Raw genomic sequence first — 23340 nt, 5'->3', positions numbered from 1 at the left:
AGTGTCATGAGTTCAAGTTCTGCATTGAGGAATTTTTAAGTGGAGCCTACTTAAAAACAAAAAACAGGTGCCTAGGTGAGCGTCAGGCTCTTGGTGTCTGCTTGGGTCATGGGATCAAGCCCTGCTATGGGCTCCACGCTCAGCTCAGAGTCTGCTTGTCCCTCTCCCTCTCTCTCTGCCCCTCCACCAGCTTGCACATGCTCGTGTGCACGCTTACTCTCTCTCTCTAGAGCAAATCAATCTTTAGGGGGAAAAAACCCAGAAAACAAATGAAAAAACAAACAAACAAACAAACCCGTATAATCATTTCAATAGATGCAGAAAAAGCATTTCACAAAGTATAACATCCATTCCTTATAAAAAAAAAACTCTTGACAAAGTAGGTTCAGTGGGAAGATACCTCAACATAATAAAGGCCTTATATGAAAAACCCACAGCTCACATCATACTCAAAGGGAAAAACTGAAAGCTTTTTCCGTAGGGTCAGGAACAAGACAAAGATGTCCACTCTCACCGCTTTTATTCAACATAGTAGTGGAAGTCCTAGCCACAGCAATCAGACAACAAAAAGAAATAAAAAGCTCCCAAATTGGTAAGGGAGAAGTAAAACTTCCTTGATTCACAGATGACATAATACTATAATTACAAGGCTGTAACAGTCAGAACAGTATGGTACTGGTACAAAAATAGACACATAGATCAATGGAACAGAATAAAAGCTCAGAAATAAACCCATAGTTATAATGGTTAATAAATATGGGATTTAACCTTTGACAGAGGAGGAAAAAATATTGCAATGGGAAAAAGACAGTCTTTTCAACAAAATGATGTTGGGAAAACTGGACATCTACATGCAAAAGAATGAAACTGGATCTTTCTTACACTACACACAAGAGTAAACTCAAAATGAACCAAGGATTTGAATGCAAGGGGCACCTTGTCCTTACTTGGGAAAATAGAAATTTGTTGACCCTATGTCAGTCTAAAGAAATTGCTGATTTGTGAAATTCATAAGTCTGGGAAACCATTGTGATACGATCTTTCCACAAAAGGCTAAAGAATCCTGGCCTGCAGTGGTTTTTACATACTCCTCTCTCATTGTCAGAAGGAAAATGCATAATGGCAGAAAAATCTGAACATCTTAAAAGTAGTAGTGATGGGGCACCTGGGTGGCTCAGTGGGTTAAAGCCTCTGCCTTCAACATGGGTCATGATCCCAGGGTCCTGGGATCAAGCCCCGCATGGGGCTCTCTGCTTGGTGGGGAGCCTGCTTCCTCCTCTCTCTCTGCCTGCCTCTCTGCCTACTTGTGATCTCTATCTGTCAAATGGATAAGTAGAATCTTTAAAAAAAAAAAAAGTAGTAGTGATTTGGGCGCCTGGGTGGCTCAGTTGGTTGAGCATCTGCGATCAGTTGGTTGGTGATCCCAGAGTCCTGGGATCGAGCTTCCTGCTCAGCAGGGAGCCTGCTTCTCCCTCTGCCTGCTCTGTGTGCTGCTCCCCCTGCTTGTGCTCCCTCTTTCTCTGACAAATAAATAAAATCTTAAAAAAAAATAAAAATTCCCATTTCATGCCTGTTTCTAGCCTCCATCTTCCAGTTTTATTAGTCTTTAGCCATCTGAACTGTTTTTGTTTTTTTTTAATTTTACTTTTTGATATGAAGTGTTTTTTCCCCCATCAGAATATGTAGGAATTAATACGTAGGTTTTGTCATTCGCTTTATTTATTTATTCTTTTAAATTTTATTTTATTTATTTGACAGAGAGAGGGAGAGAGATCACAAGTAGGCAGAGAGGCAGGCAGAGGACGAGGGGGAAGCAGGATCCCTGCTGAGCAGAGAGCCTGATGCAGGGCTCCATCCCAGGACCCTGAGATTATGACTTGAGCCGAAGGCACAGGCTTAATTAACCCAGTGAGCCACCCAGGCGCCCCTTGTCATTGACTTTAAAATGAATTCGTAAAGTTGTATTTGCTTATTTGCTGATCTCTTTTATGGATGCAGAAAACGAATTTCTATTATGTCCTAAGGGGAGAGGAGAAGGCAGACAGACGCTGCAGTGGAGTAATTCCTGGTACTGCTGGCAGGTAGTTAGTATTGTGGGAGCAGAGAGGAAGAAGTAGGTAAGTTCTGAGCATTTCTGTAGCCTGATGGAGTCAATTTTGAGTTAATACAGTTTACTACGGTTATAGTATGGTTATTTGCCCCTTTTGCATTTTTCTTTCTTAAATACTACTTTCTAAAGATTTTATTTATTCATAAGAGACAAAGAGGCAAAGGGAGAGGTGGGCTCTCTGTGGAGCAGGGAGCCTGATGTGGGACTCGATCCTAGGACTCCAGAATCATGACCTGACCCCGAAGGCAGATGCTTAACCAACTGATCCACCCAGGCACCCTTAAATAATTATTTTTGAGAAGAAAAAAATTTCCAAACCCAGAATAATACACCTTTTAATGTACCTTTTTTCCCCTCTAACCCCTCTCTGATTCATACTGTACTTCAAATGAAAGCACTTTGTTTAAAATTACTATGTGTTAAATTATTGCAATCCTAATTATTCTATATTTTGTACATTATCATTGTCTTTTCTTAAAACCCAAAAATTTAAGCTCTCACAAAATACAAATTTGAGTATTAAAGTTCTGTTGTATTCTTTCTACCAAATGAAACAGTTTGTTGAACCTAGAATGTGTAGTTCCTCCATATGGGATTTTCAGATCCTAGAGTATTTCCATTCGTGATATGAAACCAGTACATTTTCTTGACCATATACTTGGTAATGACAAAGGCCTTTGCTGCTACATATGAATATGGAGAATGCCCTGAGACCTGGTCCATTTCTGCTACTCTATAAAAGTCTAATAATCAGTCATTGTAGAGAATGAAAGTATACTAAGTGGGTAGTTTGGGAAAATATTTTTCGATTTCATTAAAGCAGATCTTAGATAACCCAGTGATGAGTTAACCACTTTAAAAAAAGCTTACTGCAGCTGATATCTCTTACTAGGTTTGGAATGCTTTGTAGAAACAGCGCTCTGAATTTGCTTGTCAAAATAGCTCACAGTTTGCTAATAGCAATAGTAGTTATGCCAAATGACTCTATTTCTAGACTTAGTCAAAACATTGACTGTCAGGAACCAAGGAGTCTCCAGATTATGAGCTTTTGTTGATATAGATAAAATATTAAGTAGTATGTGCAAATGGTGAAAAAATAGTTTTACCCTTTGTCCTAAAGATGATTCCATAGCAAGAATATCATTTTAAGAGATACGTCTTTATCCCTCCACCTTCTCCCACTTCATTCTCTGCAGTCCTACCTATTCTTCAACGTTGAAATGCTTGTCTTTGTGTAATTTCCTCCTCAGACTAGTTGGAAGCCATCTCCTCCTTCCCTGAACTGCCAAAGCTTGTTTGTATCACAGGTCTGTCCTGTGTTGGTATTCATTATTTATGTGTCTTTGGCTCTCACCAGGTTAATGTCCTTAAGAGGAAATAGTGGCATATCCTCTTTTTTTTTTTTTTTAAAAGATTTATTTATTTATTTATTTATTTATTTATTTATTTGAGGGAGAGAGAGAACATGCATGCAAGTAGGGGCAGGGGCAGGGGGAGAGAATCTTCAAGCAGACTCCCTGCTGAGCATGGAGCCCCGTGCAGGGCTCCATCCTTGACCCATGAGACCATAACCTGAGCTGAAACCAAAATCAGGTGCTTAACCGACTGAGCCACCCAGGCACCCTGGAATGTCCTCTTCTTTTTAACTCCCATGGGATGTAAGCACAGTATTTTCATGTATAGTAAATGTTCCATTGATATTTATTGAATGCATGAGGGTGGAAATTTGTGTTTTACCGTTTTCTATAACTTACTCATTTGAGTTAGTAGAATGATAATGTGGTATATTAACAAGGCTTGTTATCATCTTAGATTGAATCATATTGTGGCCTTCGTTTAACAGTATTTTATATTTTCAAGAGTAATATCTGATACCTTTTAGCTAACATGAGTGCTGCTGAGGTGGGTGACTTCATGAGTTCACATTAACTGTGTGCAAGGTTGCTGCTTTGCTCCTGAACCTCAGAAGCCCTCATATTGCAGATGACTGTGGTTGCTTTTCCATTCAGTCCAGCCACATGTTCTTCAGTGAAGTCTCAGTGCTTTATCTTACTGTCAGTGAGAGGTTCCCCGTTGCATTCTCTGTTTTAGCTTTTTGAAATTGTGAAGAATAAACTTGATTGCATTTTAAGCCTTCAGCTTCCTTTTAGTAAGTGAAATGTATTTTGATTTTCATAAAGACATGTTTATTCCAAGAGGATTGTCAGATGTCTAGTTCTGCGGAAATCAAAGGCACAGTTAATCAAATACTGTTCTAGGATTTGATAAAAACTTGTACTTGATTAACAAAATAGTTTTATTCCCATCCTGAATTTCTATGAATTGATTTTAACTCTTCACAAGGAAATCAGTTTCCTTCAGGGAGTTCAGAGTTGTTGCTTGATAGCTGCCACCTGTTTACAGAATCTTCATAAAGTAGGGAATTTTCATTACTTAGGGGTAAAGAGGTTTTCCCACGTTGTTCTGTGTGGACCTATCCTAGATCATGCAGTGTTACAAGGAGAAACAGTAGCCAGATCTCCCTGTCTCGAAATCTTAACTTTAATTTATACTTCAGATGGGCAGGGTATATGTAATTTTTAAAAAAGATTTTGTTTATTTATTTGACAGAGAGAAAGAAACTCAAGAGGTAAGGAACACAAGCAGGGGGAGTGGGAGAGGGAGAAGTAGGCTTTCCAGAGCAGGGAGCCCAATGGGGGACTTGATCCCAGGACCTTGGAATCATGACCTGAGCTGAAGGCAGATGCTTAATGACTGAGCCATCCAGGCACCTCCACTTTTTTTTTTTTTTTTTAAATAAGCTCTATGCCCAATGTGGGGCTTGAGCTCTCAATGCTTCACCGACTGAGCCAGGCAGGTGCCACAAGGTGTTTGGATTTTTAAAAGTGATTTGTATTTAGTTGGATGTAGTCTCATAGTATACTATATATAGTATAGTGTAGTAGTATAGTATAGTAGGGATATTATTGGGCCAAATAAATGGTTTCTTTAGTACCACCCATCTTGACCCAGCAAAAGGTCACTGGGTATGGCTCCGGAATCTGGCGCAGACTCTCAGACCAGTGTACACCTTAAAAGGTCGAAACAAGGAACCAGAGAGTATGTTCATTCTGACCAGTAAAGTATCTTGGCAGCATCCAGTGACCTATAAGGGTAGGGTCTGCTATTCTCACATGTACTGATGATGTAATTTCTGTATAAAATAAGGCAAAGTCAGCACAGGGGTGGTGTGAGTAGAAATTTCAATAAACCTTGGGCTCATTTGCATATCTAGTTCTAGCAAGACAAGATGGCTAGACATGGTCTCTGTCCTCAAAAGAGCTCAGATTCCAGTAAATTGGCTTCAGTTTGTGGTTCTTCCAAAAACTTGGGGAAACTAAGAAGGTCTAACAAAAATGTGAAGGATGAGGAAGATTTCTATTAAAGCCTTCATGATCGGGTACCTGGCTGGCTCAGTCGGTAGAGTGTGTGACTCTTGATCTCAGGGTTGTGGGTTTGAGCCCCATGTTGGGTGTAGCGATTACTTTAAAAATTTAAAAAAAAAAAAAAAAAAAAAAAAAAAAGACTTCAGGAAAACTGGGGTTCCTGGCTGGCTTAGTCTGTACAGGGTATGACTCTTGATCTCATGATTGTAAGTTTGAGCCCCACATTGGGTGTAAAAATTACTTAAGAAATAAGATCTTTATTCTTTTTTAAAAGATTTTATTTATTTATTTATGTATCAGAGAGAGAGAAAGCAGGAGCATGCACGCACGAGAAAGAGCACGTGCGTGCATAAGCAGGGGGACCGGCAGGCAGAGCAGGCAGAGGGAGAAGCGGGCTTTCCACTGAACAAGGAGCTTGATGTGAAACTCGATCCCAGGACCCTGGGATCATGACCCAAGCCGAAGGCAGCCACCCATCTGACTGAGCCACCCAGGCGTCCCAAGAATTAAGATGTTAAAAAAAGAAAGAAAAAAAGGCTTCATGAAAACCACATTCAATGAGTTAACAACAGTTACGTGTGAATTGTTTTGTAGGGCTTTTTTTGGCATGAAAGGAACAAAAACTGTTTCAGAAGGCCTCCATATCCTGTGGGAATATGAGTGATGATTTCATTACCTAATCATGGAAGTGAAAATGAAGGACTGTGCAAATTGGTACTGGGCATGTAATTACAGAGGAATCGCATCTGAGCCCATTCCTGTGTATTCTCATTGGCATCTGTGCTCAGGGCCAAGATTGGAAACATGCCTTCAGGAGCATGGGGTTTGGTGCTTTTGTGGACAGGGAAATGGTTGAATGGGAGAATTACTTAAAACTGGTCGGTACAAAACTGTGAGTCCCTTCATGTTTGCTTGCTAATTGTACTTTGAGAAGATTTGGAAAGGGAGTAAGAAGTTTTCTTAAAAATTTTTTTTAAGATTTATTTATTAATTTATTTGACAGAGATCACAAGTAGGCAGACAGGCAGGCAGTGGGGGAGGGAGAGAGAGAGAGAGAGAGAGAAAGCAGGCTCTGCGTAGAGCAGAGAGCCCGATGTGGGACTGGATCCCAGGGCCCTGAGATACTGACCTGAGCCGAAGGCAGAGGCTTAACCCACTGAGCCACCCAGGCGCCCAAGAAGTTGTTTTTATTGGGCCAAACATTTATTTTTCTTTTTCTTTTTTTTTTTTTTTTAAAGATTTTATTTATTTATTTGACAGAGAGAAATCACAAGTAGATGGAGAGGCAGGCAGAGAGAGAGAGGGAAGCAGGCTCTCCGCTGAGCGGAGAGCCCGATGCGGGACTCGATCCCAGGACTCTGAGATCATGACCTGAGCCGAAGGCAGCGGCTTAACCCACTGAGCCACCCAGGTGCCCCTATTTTTATTTTTCTTTAAAATTTTATTTATTTATTTGTCAGAGAGAGAGAGAGAGTGCATAAGCAGGCATAGTGGCAGGCAGAGGCAAAGAGAGAGAAGCAGGCTCCCCACTGAGCAAGGAGCCCGATGTAGGACTCGATCCCAGGACCCTGGGATCATGATGAGCCAAAGGCAGTAGCTTAACTGACTGAACCACCCAGGCATCCCCAAACATTTCTTTTCTTTTCTTTTCTTTTTTTTAAGATTTTATTTATTTATTTGACAGAGAGAAATCACAAGTAGATGGAGAGGCAGGCAGAGAGAGTGAGAGGGCAGCAGGCTCCCTGCCGAACAGAGAGCCCGATGCAGGACTCGATCCCAGGACCCTGAGATCATGACCTGAGCCGAAGGCAGCGGCTTAACCCACTGTGCCACCCAGGTGCCCCCCCAAACATTTATTTTCTTGAGGAAAAAAATATTATTCTGTAAATAAGCTCTTATAGCCTATACTGATTAAGTCTGTTCTGAAGCAGACCTTAGCCTCACAATCTGCCAGACTGTTGAGTAAAGGAACAACTGCTATGTGTAATTCAAATGTGAAAGATGCAGCCAAATTCAAGGAATCTGTTTCTTTGGATTCTTTTCCCTAGTAAATTTCAGAGCTGAAATTTCAGAGCTGAAATTTACAGGGGTTAAAAATAGGAGAAAGTCAATATATTAGGGAAGATAGCCAGTGGGCAGTGAGAAATGATAACTTGCAGGGGAAAGAATAAGAGGGAATATGGGAAGTAATTTTTTTTCCCAGTAGTAAATGTGCCTTTTTTCTTTTTTGCCAGAAAAAATTTTTAATTTTTGTTTTATATTTTATATTACTACTCTTATTTTTTTTTAAGATTTTATTTGTTTGACAGAGATCACAAGTAGGCAGAGAGGCAGGCAGAGGGGGTGGGTGGGGGGAAGCAGGCTTGCCGCTGAGCAGGGAACCCGAAGCGGGGCTCGATCCCAGGACCCTGGGATCACAACCTGAGCCGAAGGCAAAGGCTTAACCCACTGAGCCACCCAGGTGCCCCTATATGACAACTCTTTGGGGTAGGAGTTAGGACTGGAAATGGAAAGGCCTTCCTCTAGTGAGTTAAGCGTGTAGAAAAACAGCTCACCCAATATGGGGGTAACTAACTAGGATCATTTAATACAATTACAGTAAACCTATAGTAAGCAGTGCTCTACTTTTGGGGAATGGAGGAGATTGCTGCCACCTTCCCTCTGCCATTGTCCTTCTTTCCCCAGCTAGGAGAACTTAGGCTACCCCACAACTTCCATTAGCTACCAGTCGTTTACCACCTCATTAAGATTCTAGCAGCCACTTTGCTAGGACACTGTAGTATCGTGAGCCAATTTGATAGATGAGTTTCTTGGAAGCTACTTCATGAGCTGATTCATGTTTTCATTTTCCTTTATGTGATCATTCTTCCAGTGTTTATTTATCTTTTAAAGATTTTATTTGACAGAGAGATCACAAGTAGGCAGAGAGGCAGGCAGAGGTGAGGGGTGAAGCAGGCTCCCCGCTGAGCAGAGAGCCCAATGCAGGACTCAATTCTAGGATCCTGAAATCATGACCTGAGCCAAAAGCAGAGGCTTAACCCACTGAGCCACCCAGGTGCCCCTGGTTTTTAAGATGTCATACATAATTCTTATATAAATTACAGGAGTGGTGGAAATGAGAGGGAAGGTTTCTATTCTTTGCTCTCCCCACCCCCTCATCTTTTGGAACATTTCAGATATCTATATCTATATCTTTACATTTATATCTATATTTATATTTATATTTATATTTATTTTAAGTAATCTCTACACCCAGTGTGGGGCTCGAACTTACAACCCCAAGATCAAGAGTTGCATGCCCTACTGGCAGCCAGCCAGGCAACCCTGGAACATTGCAGATCTTTCTCAAAGCCCCAAGTATATTTCAAGAGTCCTCTTCTCTTCCCATTATTTTTTATTCTTTGCATCAGTGTTAGAGGGAATGCTGGAAATTTTAATGTCCTAGTGAGTGATCTGGATAGTTGTATATGGTCAAGGGGAATAGATTGATTGGAAAATAAGAAAATGAACTCAGATGTCCTTTCAGGAAAGAACTTGCTGCCCATCTGTAAGGAGTACAACTAAAGAAATCCTTTAGTCCCTTCATGGTGGGCCTCAGCTTTGGAGGAACTCCCAGCCAGTGGCTGAGCAGAGCCTGGGTGGCTCAGTGGTTTAGGCCTCTGCCTTTGGCTTGGGTCATGATCTCAGGGTCCTGGGATCGAGCGCCACATTGGGCTCTCTGCTCTGCAGGGAGCCTGCTTCCCCATCTTCTCTGCCTGTAGTTCCTTGCTGTATTCCATTGTATTAATTTCACTGTGTGAATGTACCACAATTTATCTGTTACGTTATTGATGGGCATATATATCTCTTTCTGGTTTTTGTTTTGTTTTGTTTTACTCCCTGGATCTATTTTGATGCAAGACAATGTAAATATTGCCTTGTATATGGTATTTTAGCTAGTTAGGCCTATTCTTGGAATATTTGTTTTCCTCTTAAGTGAATTGCCTTGTATAAAATCTAGAAAATTTTTTTTTAAGATTTTATTTATTTATTTGACGGAGAGAGATCACAAGTAGGCAGAGGGGCAGGCAGAGAGAGAGAGAGGAGGAAGCAGGCTCCCTGCAGAGCAGAGAGCCTGATGCGGGACTCAGTCCCAGGACCCTGAGATTATGACCTGAGCTAAAGGCAAAGGCTGAACCCACTGAGCCACCCAGGTGCCGGAAAAACTTTTATTTTTAAAGGTTTTATCTATGCATTTGACAGAGAGAGAGATCACAAGTAGCCAGAGGCAGGCGGGGGTTGGGGGGTGGGAGCAGGCTCCCTTGCTGAGCAGAGAGCCGGATGTGGGTTGGAGTCCCAGGACCCTGAGATCATGACCGAAGCCAAAGGCAGAAGCTTAACCCACCGAGCCACCCAGGCGCCCCTAGAAAAACTCTTTTTTTTTTTTTTAAAGATTTTATTTATTTATTTGAGAGAGAGAGACAGTGAGAGAGAGCATGAACAAGGAGAAGGTCAGAGGGAGAAGCAGACTCCCCATGGAGCTGTGAGCCTGATGTGGGATTCAGTCCTGGAACTCTGGGATCATGACCTGAGCCGAAGGCAGTGGTCCAACCAACTGAGCCACCCAGATATCCCTAGAAAAACTTTTCTTAATCCACGTCCTCAGAATGCTCTTATTACTCTTTATAGGACCCACGGTTTGTTTTTTCTTTGAAGTTTGAGGTCTTGAATCATGCCTAGGGGGAGTCTAGTTGCTATACCCTTTGCTGTTTGCCTGTCAGGAATTTGTCTTAGAAGAGCTGTTAGAGAACAGTCTTCTAGTTTTATGGTTGTACTAAAACTTGGCTGTCATTCTGGTTTACAGTGAGAGAAACAGTACAGTCAGAAGCCTGTAAAGATTTGTTAGATATTTGGGATGGGCTTGGTATATGAGCTCTACCTGTCAAATGAGGACGGCTCACAGCTAGTGTGGGAAAGGGCTAAGGAACAAATTTCACATTGAGGGTCTGAAAGACATCATGTGCAGCTTGAATGTGTGTGCCTGAGTTGTTTCAGAGCTTCTGACAGTGTATACTGATGTTTGTGCATTTCCTACCATAGCTGTTTGAGTGGAATGTCATGGCCAGCTCCTCGGACAGTGAAGATGACAGTTTCATGGCTGTGGACCAAGAAGAAGCTGTGCTGGAAGGGACAATGGAGCAGGATGAGGAGCCCCACCCAGCACTGGAGGCTGAGGAGACAAGACATAACAGGTCCATGTCTGAACTGCCAGAAGAGGTTTTGGAGTATATCCTGTCCTTCCTTTCACCATACCAGGAGCACAAAACTGCAGCCCTTGTCTGCAAACAGTGGTATCGGCTTATCAAAGGTACTGTGGACAGTGGAAAGGCTTATTTATTTATTTAAAATCTGTTCTAATGATTTATTTTTGAACTCCTACTTTCATTTTCACTATTCTCCCTGAAGTGTATCATGGTTCTAAAATTTAGTGTAAGACAATTAACTCTGTACATTTTCCTTTTCTCTTAATTTTGGCTAGTGTTATGAACAGCTTGAATTTTGTGATATTTAATCCCACTTGTAGTATTTTTTTTTTTAATTAAAAAAATTTTTTTTGGACAGACAGAGATCACAAGCAGGCAGAGGCAGGCAGAGAGAGAGAGGAGGAGGAAGCAGGCTCCCCGCAGAGCAGAGAGCCCAATGTGGGGCTCGATCCCACCACCCTGGGATCATGACCTGAGCCGAAGGCAGAGGCTTTAACCCACTGAGCCACCCAGGCGCCCCCCACTTGCAGTTTTAAAACGAAGATTCTTTTTCTGCATATTCTTAGAGTAATCTGGTAAATTGTATTGTTCTTGAATTGGTGAAGTAGGGATGGACATGGGGTAACAGTATAATGAACGTTAATGTACCTCGTACTGTTGTTGGGCAGTGTAGTGGCTACAGACTCTGAATTAGATGAAGAAATGGAGTGTGAGGCATAGTTAAGTATGTTAGCCAAGGTCACCCAGGTAGTAAATGGAGGATCAAACACTCAGCATTCAGGTAGTCTGGGTTTAGAGTCCATGTTCTCTATGAGGATATCATTGTGTTTCTTAAAGTAGCTAACTGTGGCAAATGTAGAGTTGTACAAGCATTTACTGTTTAATTTTATCTCAAGCAATATGGGCTCTATGCATGTCTTTAACATTTAAAAATGAGTTTCTCCTGTTTTTCCATCATTTCCTAATCAAGATTTCAACTCTGGCTAAATGTTGTAGTTACTAGGTGTACTATATTTTGAATTAACAGAGAGCAGGTAATTGGCTTCATTAGGTGGTTGGTTGGTTTTTTGTTTGTTTGTTTTTTTTTTTTTAAGATTTATTTATTTCAGAGAGAGAGAGGAGAGGAGAGGGCACAAGCAGGGGGAGTGACAGGCAGAGGGAGAGGGAGAAGCAGATTGAGCATCCCGGGAGCCCGATGTGGGGACTTGGTCCCAGGACCCTGGGATCATGACCTGAGCCAAAGGCAGATGCTTAACCAACTGAGCCACCCAGGCACCCCAGGTTTTTTTGGTTTTGTTTTTATTTTTTTAAGATTCATTTATTTATTTGGGAGAGAGGAATGAAGGGGCAGAGAGAGTCCTAAGCAGACTCCATGCCGAATGTGAGCCTGGGAGCCTGATTTGGGGCTCCATCCCAGAACCCTGGGATCATGACCTGCCCTGAAGGCAAGCACTTAACCCACTGATCCAAGGCTTGGTACCCATGACGCCGAGATCGTGACTTGAGCTGAAACCAAGAGTTGGGTTCAACCGACTGTGCCACCCAGGTGCCCCTTGACTTCATTTTAAGTGGAAAAGGCCTGTTTGTAAAATTAAGATATCAGGCCAGTTAAATAATCTTTGATCAAAGCAAGGTTTGTATCAATTTGTTCTTTCCTGGTGGGAACAGGCAGTCAGAGTTACAACAGAAAAACCTTTACATCAAACTGAGTTTTAAAATCTTTTCATCAGGGTGGTTCTTAGGAGGCGTGGGGTCATTGTCAGTTGCTCAGCATCCAGCCTGAAGACTGAGGACCATCTGTGCTGTAACTGCTTGTGGGCCCTGTGCTCGTTTGCTCACAACTGGTAATACTGGTGTGCACAGCCTGCTTCCACTTGTAGACTTAATGGACTCCCCAGGAGAGACTGGGGGCCTAACCTGTAGGAGTATATGGTTTCATCTCTAAAATAGAAGTGGAAGAATCACGTTCGAGGGACTGTGATCTAATGAAATACATGAATTTATTCTTAGGGGTTTTTTGTGGGGTTTTTCTGGCATTCCAATTATTTTGATATATTTTTTTTTAAGGGAGAGAAACCCTAACCTAGTACTCACAGACTTAAATCTTCAGGGGGAAGGAAGTTACTGCCAAGACAGTTTCCCCCTGTCCTGTTCTTTCACTAGGTATCTGTCTTTTATTCCTTGCTGCCTTACCTCATTCCAGTATTTATAAATCTGTGTTACTTTCTTCATCAATGTATAGTTGGCAGTGCTGTCACACATTGAATATTTAATTCCTTTTTAAAATTTTTAAAATTTTATTTATTTTATTTTTAAAAGATTTTATTTATTTATTTATTTATTTATTTATTTGACAGACAGAAATCACAAGTAAGTAGAGAGGCAGGCAGAGAGAGGGGAGGAAGCAGGCTCCCCGCTGAGCAGAGAGCCCGATGCAGGGCTTGATCCCAGGACCCTGAGACCATGACCTGAGTGGAAGGCAGAGGCTTAACCCACTGAACCATCCAGATGTCCCTAAATCTTTTTTTTTTTCTTAAGATTTTATTTCTGTATTTGGGAGAGAGAGCATGAGCTGGGAGTGGGCAAGGAGCCTGAGCCAAAGACAGACATTTAACCAACTGAGCCACCCAGGCATCCCTTAATATTTAATTCTTAGTTGTGAGTTCAGCCAAGGGATAGTAATCATCATTGGAGAACATGTGTAAGTACTCTGATCCTGCATAAGGATCCACTAAGGTAACATGAATTTAAAAATGTGTAACATAATTTGTTATACTCTTCATTCAGAATGTTGCTCTTTGAAATAAGATAATCATTTCATGTGTTAAAAAGATAGATTGTTGGGGCGCCGGGGTGGCTCAGTAGGTTAAAGCCTCTGCCTTCGGCTCAGGTCATGATCCCAGGGTCCTGGGATTGAGCCCCGAATCAGGCTCTCTGATCAGCAGGGAGCCTGCTTCCCAACCTCCCACCCCGCCTGCCTCTCTGTCCAGTTGTGATCTCTGTCAAATAAATAAATATTTAAAAAAAAAAAAAAAAGATTGTTCCAGAAACATTAAGCTCTCACTTTAAAAAAAAGGAAGATGGACTGGATATTTTAGAGTGGTTTTAGGTATACAGCAAAATTGAATTGAAATTTTAGGATTTCCCATATATCTCCCTATATACCCAAAATCCACAGCCTCCCCTATCAACATCCCCTACCAGAGTTGTACATTTTTTACAGTTGATGAACCTCTTGGACCACTCATTGCCCACAGTCCACAGTTTACATTAGGGTGCACATTCTTTGGGTTTGAACAACTGGATAATGACATGTATCCACCATTATAGTAAAAGCTCTCAGTTTTAAAGATAGCTTTCTGTAGTTGTAAATTCATCATTTCATAATTCCCTGTAAGCTAATTATTATCTCTTTGTTTAAGATGGAATATGCTTGGGGTGCCTGGGTGGCTCAGTGGGGTAAAGCCTCTGCCTTCAGCTCAGGTCATGATCTCAGGGTCCTGGGATCGAGCCCCGCATTGGGCTCTCTGCTCCGCAGGGAGCCTGCTTCTTTTCCTTTCTCTCTGCCTGCCTCTCTGCCTACTTGTGATCTGTCTGTCAAATAAATAAATAAAATCTTTAAAAAAAAAAAAGAAAAGATGGAATATGCTTGGTTACCATGGTATAACCATAGGCATTAATCAATGCCTGTTATTTATATTCCAGACACTGTTTTACCAGCTCTTTCTCAGAAAACTAAACTATTCCTCCACCCTCTTTGTTTTGGAGTAAATAATACAGTTATTTTATTTTTACTTACTTATTATTTTAAAGATTTTATTTATTCGACAGACAGAGATCACAAATAGGCAGAGAGGCAGGCAGAGAGGGGCGGGGGGGACACCGAGCAGAGATCCCAGTGTGGGGTTTGATCCCAGGACCCTGAGATCATGACCTGAGCCGAAGGCGGAGACTTAACCCATTGAGCCATCCAGGCACCCCTATTTATTTTTAAAAGTAAACTCTATGCCCAGTGTGAGGCTCAAACTCACAACCCTGAGATCAAGAGTCATATGTTCTACTGACTGAGCCACGTGCCCCTACCAATTATTTTAATGTGTTGCCCCATCATATGACATAAAGGGGAGCAGAGTTACAGTGCAAGCTAATTTTGTAACCTTGAGCTTAGTAACACTTAACCTCCCTGAACCTTGGTAAAGTAAAAGGAGTGGATTTTCTTGTTTTGAAATTCTGTTTTCCTTCTTTGAATGAAAAATCAGAGAAATTTGGAGTTCCTCAAAAAAAACTTAGGTCTGGGGCGCCTGGGTGGCTCAGTGGGTTAAAGCCTCTGCCTTCAGCTCAGGTCATGATCCCAGGGTCCTGGGATCAAGCCCCGCATCAGACTCCCTGCTCAGCAGGGAGCCTGCTTCCTCCTCTCTCTCTGCCTGCCTCTCTGCCCACTTGTGATCTCTGCCTGTCAAATAAATAAAATCTTTAAGAAAAAACAAAAAACTTAGGTCTTTTTACATATTTTATTTATTTATTAATTTATGAGAGAGAGGCAGAGAGCGCGCGCACAAGCAGGCAGAGTGACAGACAGAAGCGGAGGGAGAAGCAGGCTCCCTGTTGAGCAAGGAGCCCGATGCAGGACTGGGTCCCCTGATCCAGGGATCATGACCTGAGCTGAAAGCAGCCTCTTAACCAACTGAGCCACCCAGACATCCCGGATTCTTAAGTCTTGTAAAAGTGATAAGATAGTTAATAGAGGCAGTTTTAATAATTTGATTGAAAAGTGAAGTATCCAGGCTGAGGCCTTTGTTATTTTGTCTTTAGGTGTAGCTCACCAGTGTTACCATGGTTTCATAAAGGCTGTCCAGGAAGGACACATTCAGTGGGAGAGTCGGACATACCCTTACCCTGGAACCCCGATCACTCAGCGGTTCTCACACAGTAAGTATTCACTGTGAGCGCAGAGGCCACCCTGCCTTTAGTCATATTTCTAAAAATTACATCAGAGGCATGTATTTTATAGTTTGACTTTTTAATGAAATGAATTCAAAATGAGGATTTATATTAATTTTATAATTACAGTCAGGGAAGAGTGTGAGCCTAGATACAGCATAGACACTCTGGTACAATTTTATATTTGGATTTTTCTAGTATCTGCTCCAAAGAAGTCAAGGTATTATCTTAGACTTGAACATCTGATGTCAAGTCAGAGGAAACAAAGGAAAGGAGTGCACATGGCTATTTCTGAGATCCTACTTTGGGAGTAGCCAGGATTTAGCACTAAGTCTTAACAATAATTCTTTATTTTAACATAGTATATGTTTAGCAAACACTGAATTTGACTGGGGTAACACAAAAATTTTTGAACACAAAGGGTATTAACTTTAAAATACAAATTTAAATAGTGAAATTATAAATCTTCTTAGTGTCAGGTGTTCAGTGTAATTATTCCACAGTTCTATAAATCACTCAGTGCTCATCATGATCAGTGTATATTTTTTGACCTCTTCAGCAGGAGAGTTTATTGGTTATTCATGTTGCATAAAAATTACCACAAAACTTAGCAGCTTAAAACAACATTTCTTTTTTTTTTTTTTTTTTTTTTTAAGTCGGAGATCTCAGGTAGGCAGAGAGGCAGGCAGAGAGAGAGGAAGGGAAGGAGGCTCCTGCCGAGCAGAGAGCCCAATGCGGGGCTCGATCCCAGGACCCCGGGACCACGACCTGAGCCGAAGGCAGAGGCTTTAACCCACAGAGCCACCCAGGCGCCCCACAACGTTTATCTTACAGAGTTCCTGAAGATCGGGAATTTGGGAGTGCTTTAGCTAGGAGCTTCTGGCTCAGGGTCTCTGATGAGGTTGCAGTCAGTCTGTCCGCCAGGGCTGTAGTCACCTGAAGGCTTGACTGGGGCCCAGGGGATCCGCTGCCAAGTTCACTCAAGTAACTGTAGACACGAGGCTTCGTTCTTTGGGACATGGACCTCTGTGTAGAGCTGCTAATTACTTGGCAGCTGGCTTCCCACAAAATGAACTGAGAGAGAGACACAGACATCAAGACAGAAGCCATGGTCTTTTTTAACCTCATCTCTGAAGTGAATACTGACTTTTCTGCTCAGTCCTTATGGTCACACAGCGATTGACCAGCGGAATAAATACCAGGAAGTGAGGACTGTTGGAGGCCATCTTGGAGGCTGGCTGCCTCAGACTGTATGTGGTACTCATATCCAGAGGGAATTCAGTCCATAATTACAATTTATTATTGTCTTTGAACCGAGTCTAAATAGATCAAAGGAACAGGCCAAACTATTCCAGTGTTTTCAGATTTCTTGAGCTATTTTTACTTGTCCTGTTGTAAACCCCCCAAGACAGTGGATCTCAAAGTGTGATTCCTGGGCTTCTCAGGGAGGAGGGCATCTGTGAGACCCTTTCGGGGGTCTGCGGAGTCAGAACTGGTTTTGTTTAATTTAATACCCCTGCCTTGAGTCTTGCCCAGGCTGCAGCAATTTTACCTAGCATTGCTTTTGGACCATCCATGCAGATGTCAACATAGTGAAAGGGCCATTAACAGCAACTACTGAAAATTACCCCAAACCCAATGACTAGTACTACTATTTCCTCCTCCTCCTGCTCTTCTCCTCTTCCTCCTTCTCAATTTTATTACCTCAAACATAATTTAGAAAGGGTCTTGAATATTTTCAGGAATATAGACTCTAAATGAATTCTTGAAAGGAATATTTAATGAAATTACAGAAGAATCTATGTTAGGTTTGTTTGTTTTTTTTTAAAGATTTTATTTATTTATTTGCCAGAGAGAGAGAGAGAGCGCACAGGCAGGCAGAGTGGCAGCAGAGGCAGAGGGAGAAGCAGGCTCCCCGCTGAGCAAGGAGCCCGATGTGGGACTCGATCCCAGGATGCTGGGATCATGACCTGAGCCGAAGGCAGCCGCTTAACCAACTGAGCCACCCAGGCGTCCCTATGTTAGGATTTTTAATTTATTGTTCAAGGGGGTGTTAACTTCAGTTACCTACAGATATTTGGACTAAAAAGTGGAGACAAGGTTTCTAAAGACTTTTCAGATGATTTTTTGAAACAAGTAGTTTTAGAACCCTAGGTGAGGGAAATGGAGCGAATCTGGGTAAAGTAGAAACCAGACTGGCTAGTATTCAGGGGTGAATAATTATCACAGCAATAGTTCAGCTTTCTAGTGAGAGAAGAAGGAAATATTTTTCTGTTAACAGCTTTGGAAAGAGTATCACCACAAAATAGAGATAGTTATTTGAAGGGAAAATGGAAAGGAAAAGTGCAGCGAGTAAGCTCACAGAAATTCAGAGGTTGGTGGGTTTAGATATATGTTTTTAACCTTAAAATTTTTTCATATCTTCACTTGAAAGCCAAGAAAATGTGCCATAGATTTTTTTAAAAAGGGGCTGTGTCTCATTTCCTCCGAGCGCATCTCTCATTGTTCCCTTTCTCTCTGCGTGCTAACTGGCAGACTGAAGATGACTGTTACATGGGAAGTCGGCATTTTTCAGAATAGGTTAAAAACCAGAAATTCCTTCAGTGTCTTTCCTTAGCTCCTTCCTCTTCCTACTTTGTGTTTCTCCCCAGAGCCCAATTTTATTTCTTATTCTTGACTCATGTTGAGCTCAAGGTCTGCATTTCCAGGTCTTTGCTCATATTGCCACAGAGATACACAGATGTTTCCTATCTTGCCAGCTACTCGTGGCCCTTAGGAGTTCCCCCAGATGTTCTGCTCTCCATAGTTTAGTTAATGGCATTATCATTCTGTTGGTTACACACTTGAATTCTTGGATTTATCCTCACTTCTTCTCTTTCCTTCAGCAACAAAAGTCAAATCTTACTGATTCCATCCACTTCTGCAATCTCTCTTGTATCTTTTCTTATTTTTCCCATTACTCACTTTTATGAGCTAATCATTCCATCTTTCCTAAATCTTTTCTAAATGGTCTTTTTCTCTTGCTTCGTCTAAAACTGCACTAGACACTTCTGGCACCCATCTCTGAAACTGGGGACAGTGCCACCTCCTAGGGCATTTGGAAATATGTAAGGTCATTCATTGCTCATTGGCTTGACTGGAGAGCAGTGCATGAATTTAGTAGCAAGGACCAGGATGCTGTCTGTCCTGTGGTGAATGGGATGCTCTTACACAAAGAGAATGGACCTGCCTAAAATGGCAGGAGCCCCTGTCCGGATCCGCTGCAAGTCTGAAACCTCTCCTCTGCCGAGAAAACTCAGCCTTTCTACACTGCATGCAGAAGTTTCCACTCCCCTGGACTTTCAGGGCCCTAGTATACTCTTTCAGCCTGAATCTCTGCCACATCCTCACACAACTAGGCTCCACCCACACAAGACTCCTTATTATGTCTTAAATTTCCTATGTCAGGGGTGCCTAATAGGTGGCTCAGAGGGTTAAGCCTCTGCCTTTGGCTCAAGTCATGATCTCAGGGTCCTAGGATCGAGCCCTGCATCAGGCTCTCTGCTTAGAGTTCTCTCTCTCTCTGTGTCAAATAAATAAAATCTTAAAAAAAAAAAAAATTTCCTACATCATGGCCTCGTTTGGATGCCGCGATTGCCTTCTCCCTTTCCCTCCTATTCCTTTTTCATCCCTGGACTTGTTTGTCCCTTGTTAATGGCCTGAACATGTTCTCAGAGATAAAGCCAAAAGCCACGTTCTTCATAAACTCCTCTCATATTTCCTGCATGGAGATTAAGCTCTTTCCTTCATCTACTTGTACACCCCTAAAGCACTCTTCCTTCCTTCCTTGTACTGTTCATTACCATCTATCTGTCCCCATAATTGTCAGAGAGGCTGTATACGAAAGAAGAATTTTTTTTTTTTTTAAAGATTTTATTTATTTGACAGAGACAGCGACAGAGAGCACAAGCAGGGGGGATATAAGTGGGAGAGGGAGAAGCAGGCCTCCCACCAAGCAGGGAGCCCGATGTGGGACCAGTCACAGGACCCTGGGACCGTGACCCAAGCCAAAGGCAGATGCCCAATGATTGAGCCACCCAGGCACCCCTGATAGAAGAACTTTAAACTTGAGAAGCAAGTCCCTTGGCTCTTATTTTTTAATTTTTATTTAGCAAATTTTTAAAAAAAGATTTTATTTATTTGACAGAGAGGGAGGGAGCACAAGCGAGCAGAGCTGTAAGCAGAGGGAGAAGCGGGTTCCCTGCCAAGCAGAGAGGATGATGCGGGACTTTATCCCAGGACCCCAACATAGGGCTCAAAGTCATGATCAGGAGTCACACACCCCCCTGACTGAGCCAGCCAGGCGCCCCTCCTTAGTTCTTCTAACTCACAGTTTTCTCATCTGTAAAGTGTATATAACAAATTCTGTTTATGTCACAGCATTGCTAGGAAATTTAACCAAGGAAATGCTTGTTTTAAACTGCAGAGTGATTGGGTGTTGAAGGTGTCTGCTCCACAGGTGGTTGACTCCTGGAGGATAAGCAGGTTCCAGGTCTTAGACATCCTTGCACCTTTCGTGACATTTCTTTCAGAGTTGAAATCTATTGAATTCTGTGAAATTAAGTGTCACAAAGATGGAGCAGTACAGCTTCTTTCCTGCGTAGAAGCCTGGGACAAAAATGAAGCCAGTTTTCCTAGCTATTTGGCGATTGTGCGCATGACTAATCATGAAGTCTTGACTAACAGAGAATGTCCTTTTCAGATTGATGGAAGGATCTCTTAGAGTCCCTAGCCTCATGCTTTTAGTGTTTAGGTTTAGGCTGCACATAGGGTCGGGTCATTTCCTACCCATGCTAGTAGTGCCCGTGCAATAGCTAGCAGGCCCAGACTGGATAAGCAGCCTTGCTTGTTCCATAGTTACGTAATTACTTATCAAATATGTCCTAGCTTGTAGATGTGAGACACTTGACAGCAAAGCTCTTTAAGCATGGGATAAATGCCTCAGGACCTTTCCCTAGAAACAAGTGGAAAACAAAAGAGAATTTAACATCTGAATGTGCAAAGGTTGGAGTTCAGTGAAATTTCTTAAGTGACTCCCAGGCATCATGGGAAATATGAAACAACTGGAAGACCTTGCACTGGAGAGGATTATACTGCAGTAGACAATTGTGCTGGGTGCTGAAGAACTGCTTGCTGTATGTTCATGTGAATATTTGACTTGCCTTTGAGTAGGGATTATTAGATATTAACTGGAAATAGATGTCTTGGAATAGTTATTCATGGAGCAATCAAACCATTTTAGAAAATTTGAAGAGATTTAGCAATTAGAATAAACATTCTTAATGTTACTTCTTAGCAGAATATTCATACTGTACTGTGAACTATAACTTTTGTATTGCACATTCCAGTGGTCTGGATGTTCTAAAAGAAAATGTGCTGTTTGGGTGGAGAATGCTGGTAAAAGGGAAATGACTACTTGAGCGCTGGTATTTGCTTAAATTCTTAATTTTTTCTAAAAGGCCCATTGAACTCATTGGGTCTCCCCACCCCCACCCATACCAACATGTAGGTGTCTTAAATAAAAATAGACAATAAACAAAAGTTTAGTAGGATGCTTAAAATTTTTGAGTGTATTATTGATGGCTATTTTCTCATTCCATTATATCTGAGTTCTAAACATAGCTGCCTGAATTGACTCCCTTCCTCTCCAAGCTTCGTTGATAATAACTGATAGGCATTGAGAATACAGTGTGTGTGAAACTTGTCGTTTCAGGCCTGCTAGGTTTGCAGAATTTGGGCTGTGCCTTCCTCTTCCAGAAACCTTTGTTTGCTAAAAGAGAAGCAGGAAAATGCCGATTGCCTTATTTTAGTATGGGATTAAAATACATGTGGCAAGGAGCTCATGGGGCCCAGCTGTTGGCTGAGGTTTCAGTCCAAATAGAGAAGAAGAAGAATGTGGGCTAGCTCTTTGAAAAATAAAGGCACCGTGCTCTTCTGCTATATGAAGGAAACAGCTGCCAAGAATTGGTCTTTGAAGAACGGTGAAACGTAAATGAGCCCTTGACTCTCTTAGTTATGGAATTGTCTTACTAAAGATTCTTATAGTGGACACAAATTAAGGTTCAGAAACCATAGGACATTGCTAATTTCTGTTCTGTAAGTATGGGTTACCAGGAGGAAAAGAATGTTCTTTCGTGCCTGGCACCAGTTGGTTCAGTTGAAAATTTCTTTCATGTTTGTTGGAGTGTCTAGTTAAAGACAGATAGGAGAAAACCAAGATGCTGAAGTTCAGCTCCATTAGTGGACATGGAAATGTGACTCTGGCAGTTAGGCTTTTTGTCTGAGGTCAGCTAAACTCTGTCCTTTGTTATTTGCAGTTCTTAACAATCTGAAGTATGGGCAGTGGACTTTCATAGGATTTTACTTCTTGGTAGTGGGGGGGATGTTACTTCTTGATAGAATCTCTGCCTCTGCCTCTGCCTAGCCCTAGAGCATAATGATGTAGATTTAGATTAAATATGCAGCTGTACTGAAATTTTACTCATTGAGCACTCTTAATCTGAATTCTTGTGTGCTCTTGCTGGAATGATACTCTTATTTAATGACAACATTGTCAGTTTGCTTAGTGTGCTCAGAAATCACATTTCCATAGCCATTCTCTGGGCCTTGTTTTATTTTATACACACACACACACACACACACACACACATTTTTTAAAAATTTATTATTTTTTATAATCTCTACACCCAGCGTGGGGCCCAAACTCATGACCCTGAGATCAAGAGTTGTATGCTTCTCCGACTGAATCAGCCAGGTGCCCCTCTCTGGGCCTTATTTTAAAGAGTAATAATGTGAGGGGTGCCTGGGTGGCTTAGTTGGTTAAGCTTCTGCCTTTGGCTCAGGTCATGATCCTGGGGTCCAAGAGCCCCACATTGGGCTCCCTGCTCAGTAGGGAGCCTGCTTCTCCCTCTCCCTCTCCCCCCTGGTTGTTAACACGCTTTCTCTCTCTGTCAAATGAATAAATACAACCTTTAAAGAAAAAAAAAAGAGTAATATAATATTAACCAATCTGAAGACAAGAGGCTGGTTATATAAAGATGGCACCTGGCAAAGAGTTGCAGAACACGTGAGATAATTGATCTTTGAATGATACGGGCTATAATTACAGTGTTAGAGGGGCTTCAGAGTTAAACATCAACTATGCATTTATTGTTTTCTTTCTAGGTGCATGCTATTACGATGCTAACCAGTCTATGTATGTGTTCGGAGGCTGTACCCAGAGCAGCTGCAATGCTGCCTTCAATGACCTCTGGAGACTTGACCTAAATAGCAAAGAGTGGATCCGACCTTTGGCTTCAGGTAAGAAAGAAAATGCCGATCTTTGTCCTCTTACCAGGTAACTCCCTGTGCATGGTAATTCTTTCTGGCTGTTTTGATGTTGGTCTCTGGTGCTGGGGCCCCAGGTCCTTTGTCAGATCTGCTGTGTAAATGCCAAAAGTAATGTGTTTGTATAAGGTCTTTGAAATAAAATTTTTTTAAAAAGCTTTATCCTGAGTACTGGTGCACTGCCAGGATTGCTGGGCTACTGTGTGAATTCGTTTGTGTGGTTTTCTCAAGTGCTTGCACTGGTGTGATATGCTTT

General features: G+C 41.9%; 1 protein-coding gene and 1 non-coding gene across 4 annotated transcripts in view; both read left to right on the top strand.

The window, feature by feature from the left end:
* The window catches only part of FBXO42 (F-box protein 42), a 105465-nt gene that overhangs the window by 46388 nt on the left and 35737 nt on the right, over positions 1-23340 (top strand). For all 3 annotated transcript variants that reach the window (XM_045063823.1, XM_045063824.1, XM_004741388.3), the window contains exons 2-4: positions 10615-10882; positions 15591-15707; positions 22923-23057. In XM_045063823.1, coding sequence (XP_044919758.1) covers positions 10633-10882; positions 15591-15707; positions 22923-23057 — 502 coding nt within the window. In that variant the 5' untranslated portion in view covers positions 10615-10632. The remainder of the gene's footprint in view (positions 1-10614; positions 10883-15590; positions 15708-22922; positions 23058-23340) is intronic.
* TRNAK-CUU lies at positions 5552-5624 on the top strand. The gene has a single exon. It is a non-coding gene; the product is annotated as a tRNA-Lys (tRNA).

The sequence above is a fragment of the Mustela putorius genome, unplaced genomic scaffold (assembly GCF_011764305.1).
Source record: "Mustela putorius furo isolate JIRA1106 unplaced genomic scaffold, ASM1176430v1.1 tig00003853_pilon_pilon_pilon, whole genome shotgun sequence".
Classification (NCBI taxonomy): Eukaryota; Metazoa; Chordata; class Mammalia; order Carnivora; family Mustelidae; genus Mustela; species Mustela putorius.
This window is presented reverse-complemented; position numbering and strand designations above follow the sequence as displayed.